This window comes from Lycium ferocissimum, chromosome 4, assembly GCF_029784015.1.
Source record: "Lycium ferocissimum isolate CSIRO_LF1 chromosome 4, AGI_CSIRO_Lferr_CH_V1, whole genome shotgun sequence".
NCBI classification, from domain to species: Eukaryota; Viridiplantae; Streptophyta; class Magnoliopsida; order Solanales; family Solanaceae; genus Lycium; species Lycium ferocissimum.
In genome coordinates this window covers 18,306,492-18,326,222 of record NC_081345.1, presented here as the reverse complement: position 1 = coordinate 18,326,222, position 19,731 = coordinate 18,306,492, and the positions used below count along the sequence as shown (strand labels likewise).

The window sequence follows — 19,731 nt, the reverse complement described above, 5'->3', positions numbered from 1 at the left end:
GAGATGTAATCGTGTTGGAAGATTATCTATCTATAATCTATAATATTTTAAAAGCATGAACATAAATGTTGGTTGATCAAAATATCCTTCAAATATTGAACGACTTTTATACCCTTAATTATAATATTAATTTATACTAGAACATATATGGAAAGGATGCAGTTGGAATGGTACATGTTAGGATCAAAATTGTGGTAGACTAGGAAGTTTACTCACAAGAAGCTCTAATTCTATTAGGAACGTAACTCATGTTACTGGGCTCTAATACTTTTTTGATCAAGATTACTAGACTCTAATCCTACAAAAACTAAATCATAGTAGTCTAATATAGATTGTTCTTCTTAAGAGGTTTCTGTGTCATGATAATTATTTTGTTCTAGCCTTTCTGACAAAATATACTTTCAATCTAAATTTAGTTTTCTTAATCAAATTGACGATTGTGCTCCCCTCCCAAATAGTTTTACCAAAGTTCTTAACGTTCTATATTTAAAATTGTAATTTTACTTCTTTTTTCTTTCCTCAGTTCACTCTATCTACAGAGACATGTTCCAACGAGAATTCTTTTTCAGGTTTTACCAATCAAGTCAATCAACATTCCTATTGAGATTTCACGTTTTATAATTATGTGACATTCTTTTCTTTTTAGTCAGTCTAAACAAGAAGACATCTTTATATATTCAAAATTAATTTAATTTTAAACTCTCATTTTACCCTTAATGAGATGATTTAAATTCAAAATATTTTTTCTCCTAAACTATATGCTCAGTCAAACACCACTGACGGAAGGAGTAGTGTAGATTTAACTACAGAGGCTAAGAAATTCAAAAGAGTGAATAATAAGAACACTCGATTATGTGAAATAATTTGAATTAGGTTGTGCTTTTATATTATCTTTTTTCCGGAATATAATTTTTTTTTTAACGTAACTCAACGTAAGACCCTTTGATTTTTTTTTTCTTGTACACATGAGGTGAAAAGTTGTAATGGATAAATAGTTAGTTTGATAAAGAATACTGTTAATTGATTTTAAAGATTAGAACTTTTAATATAATTCAAATAAGGAAAGATTTAAGAAGTAAAATTTTAGTTAATTTTAAAGTCCTAAATATTAGTTCTTACATCTTTCAAATGAGGAAAGATATTAATTTTAATTAATTTTAAAGTCCTACATATAATTTTTTTGTGACTTTAAATCATATCCTTAAGAGTAAAATAAGAAGTTTAAAGTCAAATTGTTACTAAATATAGAAAGATGTCCAATTATAAAAATAAAATAAAAACTATATTAGAGTGTTTGAACATGAAAATTTTGATTGATATGTCGTTCAATCAACTAGTTTTAATTCCGAATTAGTTAGTGTTAATTATATAAATCCGGGAATTGAAGTATTTTAATTAGACAATTTTTTTATTGACATATTTTTCAACAAGAGACTAACTTTTAAAATATCTTACAGCATATTAGCTATAATTATAAATAATATTTTTTAACATTCTTTTACTATGATTGAGATTGACTGGTAATAACATATAACTAGTTAGGAAAAAAGTAGGAACATAGTTTTCCTTATACATAGAAAGTTGCTTTAGCTAAAAAGTAGGAATCTATGAAGGTTTCTTGTATATAGGAAATTGTTTTGCTATAGAACTCTTAATTAAACTACTAGCCATTAGGCCCAAAATAAAGACAAATTTAACCAAAATCTAAAATTTCACTCCACACACTCTCTCCCACTTTTCTAAAATTTCGCGAGTAGATTATCAGTATCACGGGCACAAACCAAGAACTCGACTTTTGTTTGTGGGTTTAGGCGTGGAGGAAAGCTTTTTTTTTTTTTTCTTCTTCTTTTTTTAGTTTGTTTTTGTTCTCCTATTGTTGCCTCTATTTACTCATGAGTCATGGGTGTCAAATTTCTAATTGAATTTCATGTACTCTGTGTTGTATATATGGCTTGTATGATGAGAAAAAAATTCAATCACCTTTTTGTTATTGATTTTACTGGAACCCGCGCCGGCGGAGGGGACAATGTATCTTCTCCTAGTACGACCGTGTCGCAATTGTTGGTTGGTACAAATGTGGCAGGAAAAACTTTTCCGTCGGTCTCCTTTTTTCTCCGATAATCCCTGCCTATGAGTAAACAGTGTATAATATGTCTATAATTAGTGTGAATACATTTATACACTTTACATTGATTATACGTTGATTATATATTTGTTATACACAAATTATACAACAATTATACATATATATATATATATTCTATACAGCAATGATACAGTTTCTATACATATGCTGGAATTAGTTGAAAAAAAGGCCATGAAATGAAATTAGTTTGAAAAGGCTAAAAATATCTTTTAAGCTTCTTGGGCCATTCAGTGTCAATAGTTTCATCCCGATGGCCATTCATGTCTTTGTCCCTTTATATTTTGGGATATTCCTGTAATACCGGCTGCAAGAAAGTGTTGGGCCATCAGAATTGGCAGAAATGGGCCTCGCACCTTAGCCCATTTCAATGAATTATCAGTTTTATTAGCAATGTAGTTGGGTCAAATATCCGACCCATATTTATCAATTTTACCATTTTTAGCCCTCTTGTATGTACGATATAGGATATAGGATATAGCATATAGCATGTGTTGTCAGTAGGTTGGATTATATATCTAGAGAAAAAACATCATTCGACCTCGAATCCCCAAGCAGACGAAAACTCAGTTAAGCAACTAAACTTAACTCGTATTTATTTACCCCCTTAACAACTTTCATCCCAATTATTTACCACCCCGAGAAAATAATACCACTCTCACAACATGAGGTGTATTACACTCGCCCACGTCATTGCCACATCGTTGCCACGTCGTTGCCACGTCATTGCCACGTCAAAAATGACTAACCCTTCATTTTTTGTTGAGAAAAGACATCATTTGACCCTTGAACTTCAAGACAAAAACCCGCCTTAGAACTAAACTTAACTTGTATTTATTTACCCCCCTTAACAACTTTCATCCCAATTATTTACCACCCCGAGAAAATAATACCACTCACAATAAAAAGAGAGGTGTACACTCGCCCACGTCATCGTCACATCGTCGCCACGTCATTGCCACGTCAAAAAAATGACTAACCCTTCATTTTTTGTTTTTCTTTTATTCTTTTTCTCTTTCTTCTTCTTTCCTCCTTCTCTCTCTTCTTCTTTCTCCTCAACCCCGCCCCCACCCCCCTCCCCGCCGCCTCCACACCTCATCGCCGCCGCCGCCGCCGCGCCGCCGCCGCCAACCAAAATAACCAATACTAAAAAAATTACCAACCCTTCATTTTTTATTTTTTCTCTTCCTTCTTCTTTCTCCTCATCCTACCATAAACACCCATAAGAACAACATCCACCACCACCACCATCACCCCACTAAATTTCATCCCATTCCTTTTCAAATTCATCCAAATTGTTTATTTTGGTTGTTATTGTTGGAAATTATTATTATTATTAGCAACCTCATTTTTTCCATAATCATTATTCTATAACCACCACCATCTTCTTCTTCACAACCCCCCACCCCACCCCACAGCCCCGCCCCCACCGCCCCCACCTCTCACCCAAAAACCCCCGCCCCCCCACCCCCCCCCTCTTTCTTCACCCCACGCCCCCCCCCGCCCCCACCACCCCACCCCGCGCCCCCCCTCCCCCCACCACGCCACACCCCCCCTCCCCCACCATTTCGTCTTCTTCATAACCCCCCTCCCCCTCCATGCCCCCGCCCCCCACAAACCCCTCCTCCTTCTTCTTCTTCACAAATTCCTCTTTCTCTATATTCTCATCATTCTTTTCTTACCATTTTCACCATTTTTTGGTTTCTTGATTTTGATTTTTGTTTTCTTTCAAAAATAAAGATTATGGAATAATGATTATGGAAAAAATGGGGTCATGCTAGTAATAATAATAGCCAACTTGGACGATTTTGAGAAGGAATGGGATGAAATTTGGTGGGGTGATGGTGGTGGTGGTGGTGGGTGTGGGTTAAAGATGTTGGTGTTGTTTATGAGTGGTTATGGTAGGATGAGGAGAAAAAGAAGAAGAAAGAGAAAAATAAAAAATGAAGGGTGAAGAAGATGGTGGGGGGCGGGTGGGGTGAAGAAGAGGGGCGGGGTCAGCGGGGTGTGGGTGGGGTGGGAGGAGAAAAAATAATTAATTATTTTTTAATTATATATTATTTTTATTTTATTTTTTAATTATATAATAATAATAATATATATATATATATATATCGAGCGGGCCCACCTTTTATATTTTTCACTCTCTTAATTTTTTTTTTTTTACTTTTTTTTTTGCCACGTCGGCTCTCGGTGGTGGTAAATAATTGGGATGAAAGTTGTTAAGGGGGTAAATAAATACAAGTTAAGTTTAGTTGCTAAACTGAGTTTTCGTGCCAAGTTCAAGGGTCAAATGATGTCTTTTCTCATATATCTATAAAGCACAACTCCTACAGAATTATTACATTCTACGGTTTTGCAGTTTTTGACATAACGTTTAGGCCCCATTTGTTGGCGCTTAATAGAGGTCTGAATCTTAATCATTCAGATTTCAGTCATTAAGTATGTTTGTTCTTTGGGTCTGAATCTTAATTATCCAGATTCAGTCCTAAGTGCATTTGTTTTGTCTCTTTTAAAAGCCCTTAATGGGACTGAATAGGTCTGAATGAATCAGATTTGTAACAAAGTCTTAACACCATTCAGATTCTTAAAATATATTTTTTTTTCAGCCAAACTTTCACGCTAGTATCCTTCCTTTGTGCAAAAAACAATTTCACTCTTCCCTCTCCAACTATCCATCGACAACCAATTTATTTTCCTCTTTACCCACTTGATGATTATTAAGCACTAGAAGAACATGAATATTTCTACAAAAGAAGGTTTAATTTATTTATACTATGTAATGGTAAATCTACATTAAATTAAAATGGGATTGGAAAAAACAGAGGCATGTAATATCTCAAGAATACATATGAATCTTATATGAATAATATTTATAGTTCGCCCATGTAAGACTTGGTGTTCCTGTAAGCTTCTTATATAAATATGTATGTCCACAATTATCAAAAGGTGTTTTAGAGGGATAATTGCATATGCAATTTAAAAAGGATTATGAATGCATATGCAGTTCCAGGTTAAAACCGATAATGAATGCATATGCAATTTCAATTTTTTTTTTTTAAAGGGTGAAAGCATATGCAAGCAATTTCTCAAGAAAAATTAGTTCTCAGCATTTAAAATATCATGTTACCTTGTTAGAATAATTTTTTATACTGATTTCAGATCGTTCAAAATATTTGTCAAAGATAAATACATTTATATCTTCGAAATATTATTTTCTATCAAAAAATATTTTATTCTGTTGTAATGAGATTTTTGTAATATATTATTGATATAATGTTTAATTCCTAATTTTATTTGAATATTATAATGAATATGTTTAAAATGATAAATTATCTACATTCGGATATCGAAAACAAAAAAATCTTAATCATTCGGTGTTCGTATTCGGAGACAACATCTTAATATTTCGTATGTGTATTCGTATTTGGACCTAAATCTTAATACGCATCTTAATATTCAGATGTGTATTCAGATTCAGACGTCTTAATCTTAATGGAAACAAACAAAGTAGTTAATGGAAACAAATAAAGTAGTCTCGTTCATTTTCAGTGCAAGAATGCTTGATTAATGAACTATTACGCATTTTTAAGAGTGGCTACTTTTAGGCAAACCTCCCGACTGTCTCTGCAACCCGGGCTACTCTTCTTGGAACTTCTTCCTTTTTCTATCCTAAATCTCATGAGTTCAATCTAAATTTCGACTTTATCACAAAACAATCATTTTCTGGGAACTCTCTGCACCAAAAGAATTAGAAACAGAAAAAAAGATATTTAACATTTCAAATTATTAATATATATTAACTGCTGCCTATACTGATGTATCTTTTTTCTCTTACTATGCAATAGTGTGAGACATGTATTGGTGTGATGAATGATGGAATTTCGCTGAAGTGTCGCTACGCGGCCTAACATTTATCTAGAAAAATGTTTCTTTAATTTCTCTTGTATACTTTCTTAGTACTTATTGTAAAGTTTATTGAAATTCTAAAATTTATATTTTTTGGTTTCTTACTTGATATTCACTTCAATTCTTTAGAGCTCGATTAGCTAATCTTATTCGCGCCACATAAGATCACTAAAGGAGAAATACTTTCTGTCATGATTTTTTTCATTTTCAAAGCTTGAACGCAAGAATTTTTATTAATACTGGATAAATTATATTCATTTCACCGTAATGCTTGATGATGTATTCAATAAATACACTCATTGATGATGAGTTTCAAAAAGTTTTGCTTTTGGTTTGATTTATGTTTTCTTTTACTCTTTTGGAGAAACATTGGGCATTTGAATATGAGTTTGAATGGATTGATGTTGTGTTTATTAGAAGTATTTTTATAGATCACAAGTTCACAACCTTTCAATTAGAGCTTTGTTTTTAGAAAGCAACATACGAGTAATAATTAATTTTTCAGCAAAAATAAACGGTCTTGCAAAAACTGGAGGTGGACCTAATTTAAGGTCTCGTACATCTGCCTTGACATTCAAGTCTCAACCGACAATTTGTTATTTTTCTTTTATAAGTACTAATGTTTTTTAAGTTCTCAATAATTCATTATCATAATAATTTCCAAAAAGCTGACATGGATATGTCACGATCGAGGTTATTCTTTGATTTATCGTTTAATATCATTTTATGATTATATTCTTCTAATCTAATGAAGCTTCTAACCCACCATGACTTCCTTTTCTTTAGGAAAAGAAAAAAAAAAATACAAGGAACAACTAACTTAGATTACCAGACTTTTTGCCATTATTTAGCATGACATCTTAGCTAGAGTTTGGATATAGATTTGATTAAAATTTGAAAAAAAAAAGAGTTTTTGAAGATGAGATGAAAAATAATTTCTGAAAGTTGAAATTATGTTTGAATATGTATTTCACTTGAAAAGAAGTTGAAGTTTTGTGAGCGGAAAACTTGAAAACTAGTCTAAGCTAGCGTTTGGATATAGATTTGGTTGAAACTTGAAAATAAGAGTTTTTGAAAGTTGATGTCATGTCTGAACATGCATTTTACTTGAAAAAAAGGTTTAAGTTTTATGAGTGGAAGAAAAACTTTACCCCCACCCCCAACCCCCCCTTCTTGGAACTAGAATATTTTTCTTCGAAAATATTTCAAAAACTGCTCAAATTCCATGATCAAACAATGTTTTCGATTTATTCTTTTTAAAAAAGTAAACAATTTCTCTGTCCAAGCGGGATCTAAACTACTTTTTGAAACTAGAAAAAATTATCTTCAAAAACTGGTCATTTTTTATAACCAAACAATGTTTTACAAAATATTTTAAAAAAATTATGGCCAAACAGGAACAAAATTTCCATGATACTAATTTCATCTATAATAAACAGTTGTTCAAAGTTATCATTTTAATCGCTTGATAGTAAAATATTATATTACGGTTATCAGTATATAATTTATTTTAATTGTAGCTCACGTTTCTGTTAATGCCTGGGGTGGTGATCAGGGCTCAGTCCCTGATCACCACGAGACGCGAAACCTTGTGTACAGTCATATAAACAAAATTATAGGTCAGTGTTCTTGACGTTCGATTTAAAGAAAGTAGTATTAATAGAATAAAAGGAAAAATCTAGAACATGAGGACGACCTTAGGTAGCAACATAATTTCCTTTTCTTTTTCTTCTTCTATTTTCTTTTGCTTATTTGGACGTGGTGTGATGGCATCGTGGATTTGGGGATAAGTTAAAATAAGCAAACAAGACAAGAAACATTACGTATTACTATGAGATGTCGTAATCAGGGAGACATCATAACCCAAATAAAAACTCGTTAACTAATTCATGTCAATTTTTATTACCAATCAATAATTTAGAGAGTGTTTAGGTAGCTTATTAGCTATTGACTTTTTGTTAATATTTTTAATTAATCATACATTTAATAACATGACTCAAAGATTTTATGAATAGTTTTAGTCTGGTCAAGTTTTTAACTATTCATTTTTCAAAATAAAATACCTAACTTCCTCTATAATCCATATCGTCGTTCCTTATTTAGTTATTTCAGATTAAAAAATTAAATAATTACAGTAGACGTTTTTTACCAAATGCACTTGCATTTCTATCCAAAAATGTAAGTACTTACTTATAAATTCAACATTTAAAAGTGATTATTACACTTGCTTATGAGCAATGTATATTAGCTAATCCAAACAAACAGACTCTTGATTCTTGATATGAAATCTTTTTAGTAGAAAACATTTTCTCTTTGTGGGCTCTATGTGAAGTTGGATTAATTAGAGTAAGTTTTGGAAATCAAATAGTTATAAAAAAAAAATAAAAAAAAATTTTGCCCCTTGGCTGTTGGCACCTTCCCCTACCACTACCTGGAAATCTACTGCGGAATCTTGAAACAAATTGCTTAGCAGAAAAATACATTTCTATGGACAGATTGATTATTAATGAATAAATATAGTAATGAGTAAGGAGTAAGCATGTGATAGTGTGACGTGGGTCGGTTTGTATTTTACTTGCTGACAAACGGTGAACTAAAGGAATAGAGAACTAATGTTCTTTACCTAAAAGAGCATGTACAGTTTCCTTTTCATTATGTTTGCTGATCTTCCCATCCAATTAATTCCACCGAGTAATGCCAAACTACCCTTTCCCATCCCACTATCTTTTTTGGGCTTGATTTCAGTGTAAAGTACCATTGCTTTTTATCTGCTCCAGGTTAGTTCTCTAGTCCTTTCTTTTTATGGAGTACTCATTTTTCTGATGTTCTTTAAGTTTGACCCCTTCTTGCTTAGGTTCGTAGTTTCCCAATTCTTGTTATACAAATATAGATCTTCAGGTCCTTTTGAGCTATGAAAGAAACTGAACTTACCCTTTTCGAGTGTCTGTTTAGGAATTTCTACCTTTTACAACAAATATCCAACTTCCAAGGAGACACCCCACAAAATCAAGATTGATTTATTGTTTTGTATTTTGATGGTGTGAAAATACCGTAAGGATGTGATTGTTAAGTAGTTTGGGTGTTGGCAAGAATGCATTTCCTTATCTGTAATGGGATTTGACTCAATGATCTTGAAGGAACCCTTTAGCTACTAATCTAGCCTGGAATTTTATTTGGTGATTCATTTAATCTTGATGTGTTACCGGAGCTATAGAGGACGCTAATGGGTTCTGATAGTTTTTTGTGAACCGATATGCTGTTTTTTCTAGAATTCGTAACCCCATAACCTCAAAATTCTAGCTCCGCCTCTGGGTTTCTGCAACTTATAGAAAGAACTCACTTGCATCTTGGAACTGTATACCAGTGAAAATAGTCATTGCTTTCTGCAGATTGCCTATTTCTCTTCAGAAGATGTGTTAATGGAATATGCTTAATTCTTGTTTCTCAAATTTGAAGATTTTACCAAATTCAAGTTAGTTCAGAAATTCATCTTGACTGTTTCTTTTTCTTGTTTGCTACAGTAACAGACTACTTCAAAATTTATTTGTTTCTTATCATGTCATCTTATTCTGTTTCTTATGGCTAGTGTTTTCATTTTTCTATTATTTGTTTCAGGGACATTCATTTCCTAGTAAAATCGCTGCTTCTACCTGCCAATGTTCTAACAATCAGAATAGTATAACACCCAGAGAAGACTTGGACTTCACTCAGGTACAAAAATGGCTATGGCACCAACTGTTAAAGTGGTTCTTGGTTCAATTGCCTTTGCTGTCTTTTGGGTACTGGCAGTTTTCCCTGCTGTCCCTTTCATGCCTATTGGAAGAACTGCAGGATCTCTTCTTGGGGCTATGCTCATGGTTCTTTTTCGAGTCTTAACTCCGGATCAAGCATATGCTGCTATCGATCTTCCCATTTTAGGCCTTCTCTTCGGGACTATGGTTGTTAGTGTTTATCTAGAAAAAGCAGACATGTTTAAATACTTAGGTAAATTACTGGCATGGAAGAGCCAAGGAGCCAGGGATTTACTTTGTCGAATCTGCTTGGTTTCAGCCATTTCAAGTGCCCTTTTTACCAACGATACTACTTGTGTTGTTTTAACCGAGTTCGTATTGAAAATAGCTAGGCAACAAAATCTCCCACCGCATCCTTTCCTATTAGCTCTTGCTTCAAGTGCAAATATTGGATCTTCTGCCACGCCAATTGGGAATCCACAGAACTTAGTCATAGCAGTACAAAGCAAGATATCTTTCGGGAAGTTTTTATTTGGAATTCTTCCTGCAATGCTTGTTGGTGTAGTCATTAATGCTCTTTTGCTGCTTTGTATGTATTGGAAATTGTTGTCTGTACAGAAGGATGTCGAAGATGCAACTGCTGAAGTAGTTCCTGAAGAAGAAGTAGTTTCCCATCGTTTTTCTCCAGCGACAATGTCACATCTTAGTTCCTTGAATTCTCAAGAATTAAACAATACATTGGATTCAATTGCTATCAGCAGCTCTCCTAGTGTCAATGGTCACACAAATCACGCCGATACACTTAGAAATCGTGCCAGTGTTGGAGAAAGTGAAATACAAAAAGTCTCTAGCGGAGGATTCGATTCATCTAGGAATTCAAGTGCCTCAAAAGAAGGACTAAATGATGGATCAATACAGAAAAGAGAGGAGAATATTGTGTCTTCAAAAAGAGTTTCATCTGTTGATGAATATGAAGGTGAAAACTTCACGTCTTATGACGAAAAGGGGAACTTTCCAAAAGTATGGAAAAATATGTTGTGGAAAATATGTGTTTATCTTGTTACCATTGGAATGTTAATAGCTTTGCTAATGGGCCTGAATATGTCATGGACTGCTATCACTGCAGCACTAGCTCTCGTGGTTCTTGATTTCAAAGATGCCAGGCCAAGCTTAGAAAAGGTAGCAGATTTCTTTTTTGGGATAATTACCTTTTTGGACTGCTCTAAAAACTAATAGCCGGAAAATGTATATGTAATGTGTATTAAGTAGAAATATACATATAATATACATATTGTATACATGAATATACATACATCTCATTTACATAACCAGTGTACATGTGTTGTATATTTTGGCTAGCGCCCGTAATTAATTTCGGTCGAAGGGCCAAAAATTAAAAAGTTCCTTGTTTTCTCCCCTCTTCAGGTCTTATAGTAAATTTAATAGTCATCTGTTAAGTGTTGATGTAATTCCTGGACACAAACTGGCCAAAGCAAAGCTTATTTATTCTGCTCTTTCGACTGTACAGGTTTCCTATTCGCTTTTGATATTCTTTTGTGGTATGTTCATCACGGTTGACGGCTTTAACAAAACTGGGATTCCAAGTGCTCTTTGGGATTTTATGGAGCCATATTCCAAGATAGATCATGCTGCAGGAATAGCAGTTCTTGCTATGGTCATATTGGTCCTATCAAATGTGGCTTCAAATGTGCCTACTGGTGCGTGTCTCTGCACTCTTTGAGCCCTTATCCCAAAATCAACCCTACTTTTTTTCTACTTCATATGCTCTCATTTCATTTCTTCACTCACTATATGCTTTAGAAGATACAATTGTTTGCCAACATATGTCGTAAAAGAATATATAGACAAGTAGCTAATGGGTTATTGGGGTGACATTTTCTTCGACCCATTGTCCATAAGCAGAAATCTATTTGTTCAGAAAATTCTCTTGGAATTCAAAAGTTACAAGACAAGAAAGTATATAGGAGTATTGTGCTGCTATTAGAAATCTAAAAGGGAGGGCAAGGGGAAAAAGAAACAGATTAGAACCCGTAAGGAGTGTAAAGAGAGAAATAATGAATCAAAATAACAACTTTCTACGGAACTTTTGTCATGGTCTGTTGCAAGCTGATGTATACCTTAATGTTCAGTCTAAAAATAAATACGTATGAAATTTGAGTAACTTTGTGCGGATGCTACAAAATTATCCTGGAAAATACTTTCTTGCCTTTGTGCAGTATAAAAATCTCTGTTTCTGATCTTTTCGACGCTAATTTAGTTGAGAACCCTACCAAATATTAACCCCCGATCCAAAAGTCAACGTTTGTCCTTGTCTAAATGTGTAGCAAAATCATACTGTCTTTCCTAATTCAAATAATTATTTTTCTATTTGCTTGTTTAAAGTGAAAAAGAAAATATAAATGATGAAGGAAACAAACTGCATCTTAGTTCCAAAGGAGATAAATTTCAACTTCAGTGCTGTAGAAGGAGATCTAGAACCTTCTGTTGTTTCCTCAAGCATTTACAAATATACAGTCATACCTCTCTATAACGGCATCGTTTGTCCAGATATCTATTGATTTCTATAGCGAAATGTTGTTACGGAGAACTTATAATACAACATAACATGAAAGACGAGTTCCACAATAAATATGGTTGTTATAGAGAGGTCTGACTGTACAAGAAGTTGAGCACCCCTGCGAGTGTTTGATGACAAGACACCAATATATCATCACTAATATCCGTTCGTTGCTTGCCTAAAGATTTTCTCTTGGCTTTCTTTGTAACTACACGATTTGAGTTAACATGGTATTATCAACTCCTTTTTGTTGCATTACAATTCCCTAGTTCTTGTAGTTCAATGGTGATACGCCATTGATCAGAATCATATCTAATGTCTTGATCAAGGTTAAATTACAATGATAGTGTATGCACTGTCAGTGTATATAAGTTAAATCTTAATTTTAGTTACATGTTTATTTGGCCTCAGTCTTGCTGCTCGGAGGACGAGTTGCTGCTTCAGTAGCTGCAATATCTCCTGATAGTGAGCAAAAGGCATGGCTCATCTTAGCATGGGTCAGCACCGTGGCGGGGAACCTTTCACTCTTAGGCTCAGCGGCAAACTTAATAGTATGTGAGCAGGCTCGTCAGGCTCAACACTTTGGCTATAATCTCTCATTCTGGAGTCATCTCAAATTTGGAGTTCCGTCTACGCTTATTGTTACAGCCACAGGTTTGATGCTCATTCGAGGATGACACATATTTTAGTCGCGGTTACTTGTGTTTTGAAGCTTCAAATAGATTGTCAAATGCAACTATCATCCTTGTGTATGGAAATTTATTTATGAAATGTACGGTTTTCTTAAAATGTTTATCATTATTACTTCCAAACAGCTAAGAGATCTATAAAAAGGAATACGATTAATAAATAGGAGAATCTTCCATCAACCAGATCTCATAAGTCCAACATTTATGTCTATTTTTTCTATTTGTTTCGTTAATTGATGGGACTCGTCCACATGGGCGGAGCCACCTTAGGCTAAGGGTGATCAGGTGCACACCCTTCGCCGGAAAATTACGTGGTGTACATAGATTAAATGTTATCTATTATGAGTATATATTTAATTTTGCACACCCCTAACACAAGTGAGAAGAAAATTTGCACACCCTTCGTCAAATTTTTGGCTCCGCCACTGCTCGTCCATGTGGAGGTGAGATAATCCAACATGTTTAAGTGTTCCTAGTATAGATGTTCATGATTCATCAAGCTGACAGGTTGTTCTTAATATGAGATTCTGTTGCTTTATTTGTTATTAGAAGGATAGATCTCAATTTCCACAAGACAAACAAATATTCATCCAACCAAAATTTGGCAGTGAAATGATTTATGGAGATTTTAGGTTTAAATGAACAAGTTATCATCTCTGTTTTTGTCCTATTGCTTGTATTAGCCATGACACCCAAGCCCCGCTTAGTTCCTGTTTTGCCATTTTCTGTTCTCTTTTCTTCTCTTTATCTTCCGGAAGGGTGTCGGGGGAGGGTTAGTTTTTTATTCAATTAATTGTATAAATTAAGATTGTTAGAATTAGTTGATTAATAGTAGCTGGTAAGCATCAAGTGTTGAAAAACAATTAGGTACTGAAAGCGATCTTATAAATAAGTAGTCACGCGTTTAGATGGAAGTGTTGAGACTAATAATAAGCAGTAAGTGTGTTTGGTAGAAAAGGTTGATGGACACTTTTTATGGTATAAAATGACTAAAATGTTCTTAAAGTTATTTATAGAAAATATAAGTTTGAATAATTTTTATATAGAAAGGGACGAATGATAGAAGTAGAATAGATAGATAATTAAAACTTAATATGTTTTAGCAAGGCTATTTCAGAGAGTACGAGAGACATTGAGAATAAAATTGTAAATTTTTTTGTCAAATTAAAAGTGCATAAGTTGTAAATCATGAGTTAGGGGTGATCAACTTATATGTCTTTTGAATAATTTAGGCTTATAAGCATTTGACTTATAGGAAGTTTTAGTACTACCAAATGCGTAGTTAAGTCGAAAAGTACTTATAGGGCTAGTTTGACCAGCTTATAAGCTGAGACAAACACCCTCTAATTCTAATTTAGTTGGAAAAGTCATGATGCTCCTTGAATGATTTCGGAGACCGAGAAATATATATGTCGTCTTTCAACTTGGATGAAGAATCAAGAGTCACGGTAAAATTGATAATTCCGGTAGAATACAATCGGGTATACACCTGAACTATTTATTAAAGTAGCTTGCAAAAATAAGTGATATTTCCTATATTAGCGTTAGGTTTAAGGCTCAAAATGTGTGGTTAGTTTCACGAATAGTTATCGAATTAGGAGTTTAATGTAATAAAGTTATAAAACTAAATATGTAACCAAAAGATGGTAGGTGCTGTTGATAACCAACAATAGTGGTTGTGGTTGTCTACTGGGGTGATAATTGGTGGTAGATTGGTAATGTTGACGAATGTTTAGTGGTTGAGAATACGTAGCGAATAGTGATGGTGACTAAAAATAGTTTGTTAATAGTGGTGGCTGGTGACAATAAGTAATGGCAACTGATAACTGTGGAAGATAATAATAAAAAAAATAATGTGGTGTTGATTGATAGAGAAGGTTGACGATATATATAATGATGTCTGATGGTGGTGTGATTGTTGTGGTAATTGCGACCGACAACAATGATTGTAAATAATGGCTAATAATGGTGACCAATGATTGTGGTGATTGATAGGTGTGGTCGTGGTAGTTGTGACGGAGGATGGTGGGTGACAATGGTTGGCTGTTAACAGTAATCGCCTAACTTTGTATAGCTGATAATTGCCAAATTGGTTTAACAAATTGAAAAGAATCTTTGGAAAATGAGTGGATGGAGTATTAATGAAATGACAATCTTACATAAATTTCTGAATCTGTAGCATCTTACTTAATGATACCAAGTCTCATTTAGTGGCACGTAATGCAAGTCTAAATCTTAGTCATTCTGATATCAATCGTTAAGTGTATTTTTATTGGATTTCCATCTTAATTACTTAGATTTCAATAACTAAGTGCATTCGTTTTCTTTACAACCATGTAATCGGTATGAATAGATCTTACTGATTAAGATGATTTGTCACTAATAGTATGTCTACTGTTGACACCCAATTTTGACCCTCCTTTCTTCCAATTTATTTCTTCAAGCTTCTAAGTTGGTAATAAATTAAATATTGTATCGTCGCTACTATTAGTAACTCAATTACTATTAATACTATTCTCATTATTATTATTATTATTATTATTATTGTTATTATTATTATTAGTGTTATTGATATTATTATTTTCCTTCTTTTTCATCATCTTTAAGGTTTATTTTACTTTATTATTCTCATTGTTCTCATTGTTGTTGTTGTTGTTGTTATTGTTGTTGTTATTATTATTATTATTATTATTATTATTATTATTATTATTATTATTGTTATTATTATTGTTATTATTTTCCTTCTTTTTCATCATCTTTAAGGCTCCTCGTGTTCATTTACTTAATCAAGTAGAAATACTATTCTAGTTTTACACTTTATAAATAGCTACTATAATATTTTTACTAGCATTTTTTGTTATTTCGCTAAACTTTGAAATATGTTATAATTTATTGAAGTGCTAGCAACTATAATTTTTTTTAATGTATATTAAATAATTTAATTACTTAATACTAATATGTTAATATTACATGGTATTATATAATATGACTAAAAAAATATTGTCATTCAACTATGAAGCTCAAAGAAATTCAAAAGAAGAAGGAGGAGAAAAGGCCAACAATTTCAGCCAACTTGAAGTCCAAATTAGTAGCCCAAACGACCAACGTCGTTCCTTTATTCGGCCCAAAACTAAAACCCATAAAACAAAGTAAAACTTACACAAATAGCTACCTTTTAATAGCTTCTAACTAGTTATAGCTACAAGTTGAAGATTTACAATTCGTAGCTGCTTTTGGCTGTATTTCAGTTGTATCTCGCATTTTTGAAATACAGTGAAATATAGTGAAATACAGCGAAATACAAAACACGTTAGAGTAAATTTAGGCTCTATTTTTGGAACATATTTTTTTAAAAAAATTATGAGAGAAAAAATAGGCTATATTTTTTTAACATAATATTCTTTTCCTTTTTAAATAGTAAGTCAAATTAAATCAACCATATTTCACACAAATCACTGAAGAGTAAAATCAGGCCCTATTTATGGAACCGGTTTTTTAAAAAAAAAAAAATTATGGGATTCAATTTAAACCTTCCCATAAATCACGCATAACGGTTGTTCTTCCATAAAAGCTTACGAATCTCTCTCAACTTTTATCACTGAAAAATATACATTGAAATATGGTTAATTGTTTAAGAAATATAAAGTTATAGTATGCGTATATACAATGGAATACAATGAAATATATCAGAAACTGTTTCATAAATTAGAAATACATTGAAATACAAAAGTCGTGAAAACAAAGTGTAGTAAAAATCGGCTCTATATTTGGAACATTCACTATATTTATACCAAAAAAAGATAAATACATTGAAATACAGCGAAATAATATACTGAAAATTAAATATATTGTTTGTTAATACACTGAAATATACTGAAACATTTTATCAAACACTTGGTGGGCATGAAGCTCCACAACTCTCATCAATGGTGTTCTCATGGGAAAGAAGCGAGTCGTCTCAGATTGCTACAAAAAGGACGTTATCCGGAGATAAAGACTTTCAATTGGACTAGTTAGAGGCGTGGGATGACTTGAGTGGATGTAAATTCTGATAGCTCATATCTACTATGTCCATCAACTGTTTTGAACTCAAATTTACCTCAAACTTTTCCCAACAATCTCTAGATCTTTCTATCTTTGATAGAAGTCCAAAGCAACTAGAACAACAAAAAGAGGAAGGCCTTGACACTTTTCTGCAATTATGTATCCAATTTCAATTAGTTCTTCCAAAGGACAACTTTCTTTTGGGAATATTTTCAACTGGAGCAATTCCCAACATTCTTCTTTTGAGAGGAATCGAAGGAGATGAACGCCATCGCTGTTAACTTGTGAAGCCACGTCTTGGAGTCTGCTTGTGAAGAGAATTCTACTTCCATAATCTCTGTGTGCGCCAACAGAGAGAGAAAGAGGGGTGAGGGAGAAAATAAATTTAGTAGGTGAGAGAAAATCAATTTAAAAGTCTAGGAGATGGAACGGAGAGAAAAAGAGGGGTGAGAGAGAAAATAGATTTGATAGGTGAGAGAAAAATATTTGGAAGAAAAAAGATTGTGGGTAAGTGGGAGAGAGGTACTTATTTTTAGGGAAATATACTGCAGTTACAAAAACAAGTTATAGATGGTAATTTGATAAATAATTAAGCTACCAAATATAATTTAAAAAAAAGATAGTTATTACTAATAAATAAGTCTTAGAGGTAGTTATGAGCTGTAAAAATTCCTAAAACAAAATCTGCAGCCCAAACCCAAATCTAACCCTACATCAAACACCCAACTTCTAATTTTATCAAAAGCAGCCGCACCTCTCTAAAAATACTCCCATCTCACGCCTTTCTTCTTTTATACAAAATATTACCTTTCCTTGGCCATGGACAGAGGTTTGTCCACCCCATTTTCATACAAGTTTTGACTTATTTCAACATTAACAAGACTCTTCTCTATTCAACAACATCCATATTTCAAAAATCGAATCTCGTGGCAGAGATTTTCTGAATTTTCTTCATCTTTTCTGTCATGGTCTTGACCAATATTCAAAAGGCTTTGGCTCAACTCAAAATCCCGCCCAAGGCACCACTCTAAGAACGCCCTAGTTTGCATCTATAAATGCCCAGCTATAGCAGCCATTGAAGAGGAAGCTTTTAGCCGTCACTTCTCCCCTTTGAACTATTAATATCCATCATTATTTTTTTTCCCACTCAAAGCACTAAGCTTATTTACTCTCTTATTATCTCTGTTTAAAACTTCAGATCTGAGCATCGTTCGTGTTCGAGGGTAGATCGGAGATCCAAAACCCCATTTCACTGCACCCATAGCAACAAATGGAGTCTTTATTCGGGACTTTCTCAAAACATAGTCTCGAAATGAGATTCGGCACCATTACTATACCCGAGCATGGAGTCAACACATTGCACATTTCTTGAACCATATCGGACAAGCGAAGCTCGCTTGGGGCGATCTTTCTTTATTTTGGCATTCATTCTGTTTGGTTCCTTTTGATTTTTCGTCCTTTATGTGATTTGCGTTAGGACCTATGTTTAACATATGATCTGATGAAGTTCTTTACTGGTTTCAGGATTCTTATTCTAGGCTAATAATTTAACCACTTGTTTTGCCACGAAAGGACACAGTTAGCTAACCTAGAAATCTTTTAAAATCGTTTTGCTTACTCGCCATTAGCATATCAATTTATTTCCCTAACAATTTACTTAACTCACTTATTTTCGGAGCAACATGAGAAGCCAGTCTTTAAATAATGCTTTTGAAAGTCCTTTTACCCGAGTCCACCTTATTTTATTTAGCTTGATTTTTTTTTTTACGAATCCAAAAGTCTTAAACTAGACAGAACTTCTGCAAAAACCCACTTTCCAACCAAGAAGAATATTTACACCTTTTCATTACTTAGTTATTTTCCTGGGTCATATTTTGTATAATTAGGTCATATTTTGTATAATTAAAAACCATTTGACTATGAGTTATTTTCAACACTTGGAAATATTTTAGCTCCTATTTAATTAACCTAAATTTGGCCGGTTAACCGTAGTTAACGGATCTTAAAAGATGCTTAACCCCTTCCCTTTAGGATAACTAAGAACCCTTAACTAGAATCATTAAGTTAAGTAGACTATTAATCGGAGTTAATTTTTGGCACTTACTTAGTTAAAATAGGTGTCCTAATTCACATTTAAAAAATAATTAGATGGCGACTCCTTAAGTTAAGTAATTTAGGAATCACCAATATGTTGTACTCCTCTTTGATCCGGTTAAAATGGGGTATAACATCTACTTTCATTGCTAACCATCGACACCACCTACCATCACCAACCAACCACAACCACCACTCTCAGTTATAACCATCTCATGTTTATGACACAAAGTTGAAAAGACGTTGTCAGTTTAGGTTCAAGGATGGCGATGATAACGTTCATATTCTCGCCTAAATACTTTCACTTCCTGGGCAACTCCTAAGACATATTCGAAAAGTGGGATGGGATAGTGGTGGTCGGGGGAACTATCTATATTGGTGATAAGCAAAGACTATTTGACCAGACACATGACAAACATAGAGAGGACTATAGTCAACAATCAAGCTAGTCAATGTCGGTCAGACCAAAGACCCATTTGACCCATTCGAGAATCAGCTCCCTGATCCTCCTCATTGCACAAATCAACAACGATCGGGGGTGAA

General features: G+C 33.5%; 1 protein-coding gene across 2 annotated transcripts; it reads left to right on the top strand.

Moving 5' to 3' along the window:
• The first annotated feature begins 8,633 nt into the window (after positions 1–8,633).
• Positions 8,634–13,150, top strand: LOC132051679 (silicon efflux transporter LSI2-like). 2 transcript variants are annotated; one of them, XM_059442851.1, is made up of 4 exons: positions 8,634–8,829; positions 9,668–10,962; positions 11,312–11,501; positions 12,773–13,150. In XM_059442851.1, exons 2-4 carry the CDS (start codon positions 9,772–9,774, stop codon positions 13,036–13,038), a joined length of 1,647 nt encoding a protein of 548 aa, XP_059298834.1. In that variant the 5' UTR covers positions 8,634–8,829; positions 9,668–9,771; the 3' UTR covers positions 13,039–13,150. The 2 variants fall into 2 exon arrangements, with proteins under 2 accessions (XP_059298834.1, XP_059298835.1); XM_059442852.1 differs by lacking the exon at positions 8,634–8,829 and adding an exon at positions 8,863–9,524.
• The last annotated feature ends 6,581 nt before the right edge of the window (positions 13,151–19,731 follow it).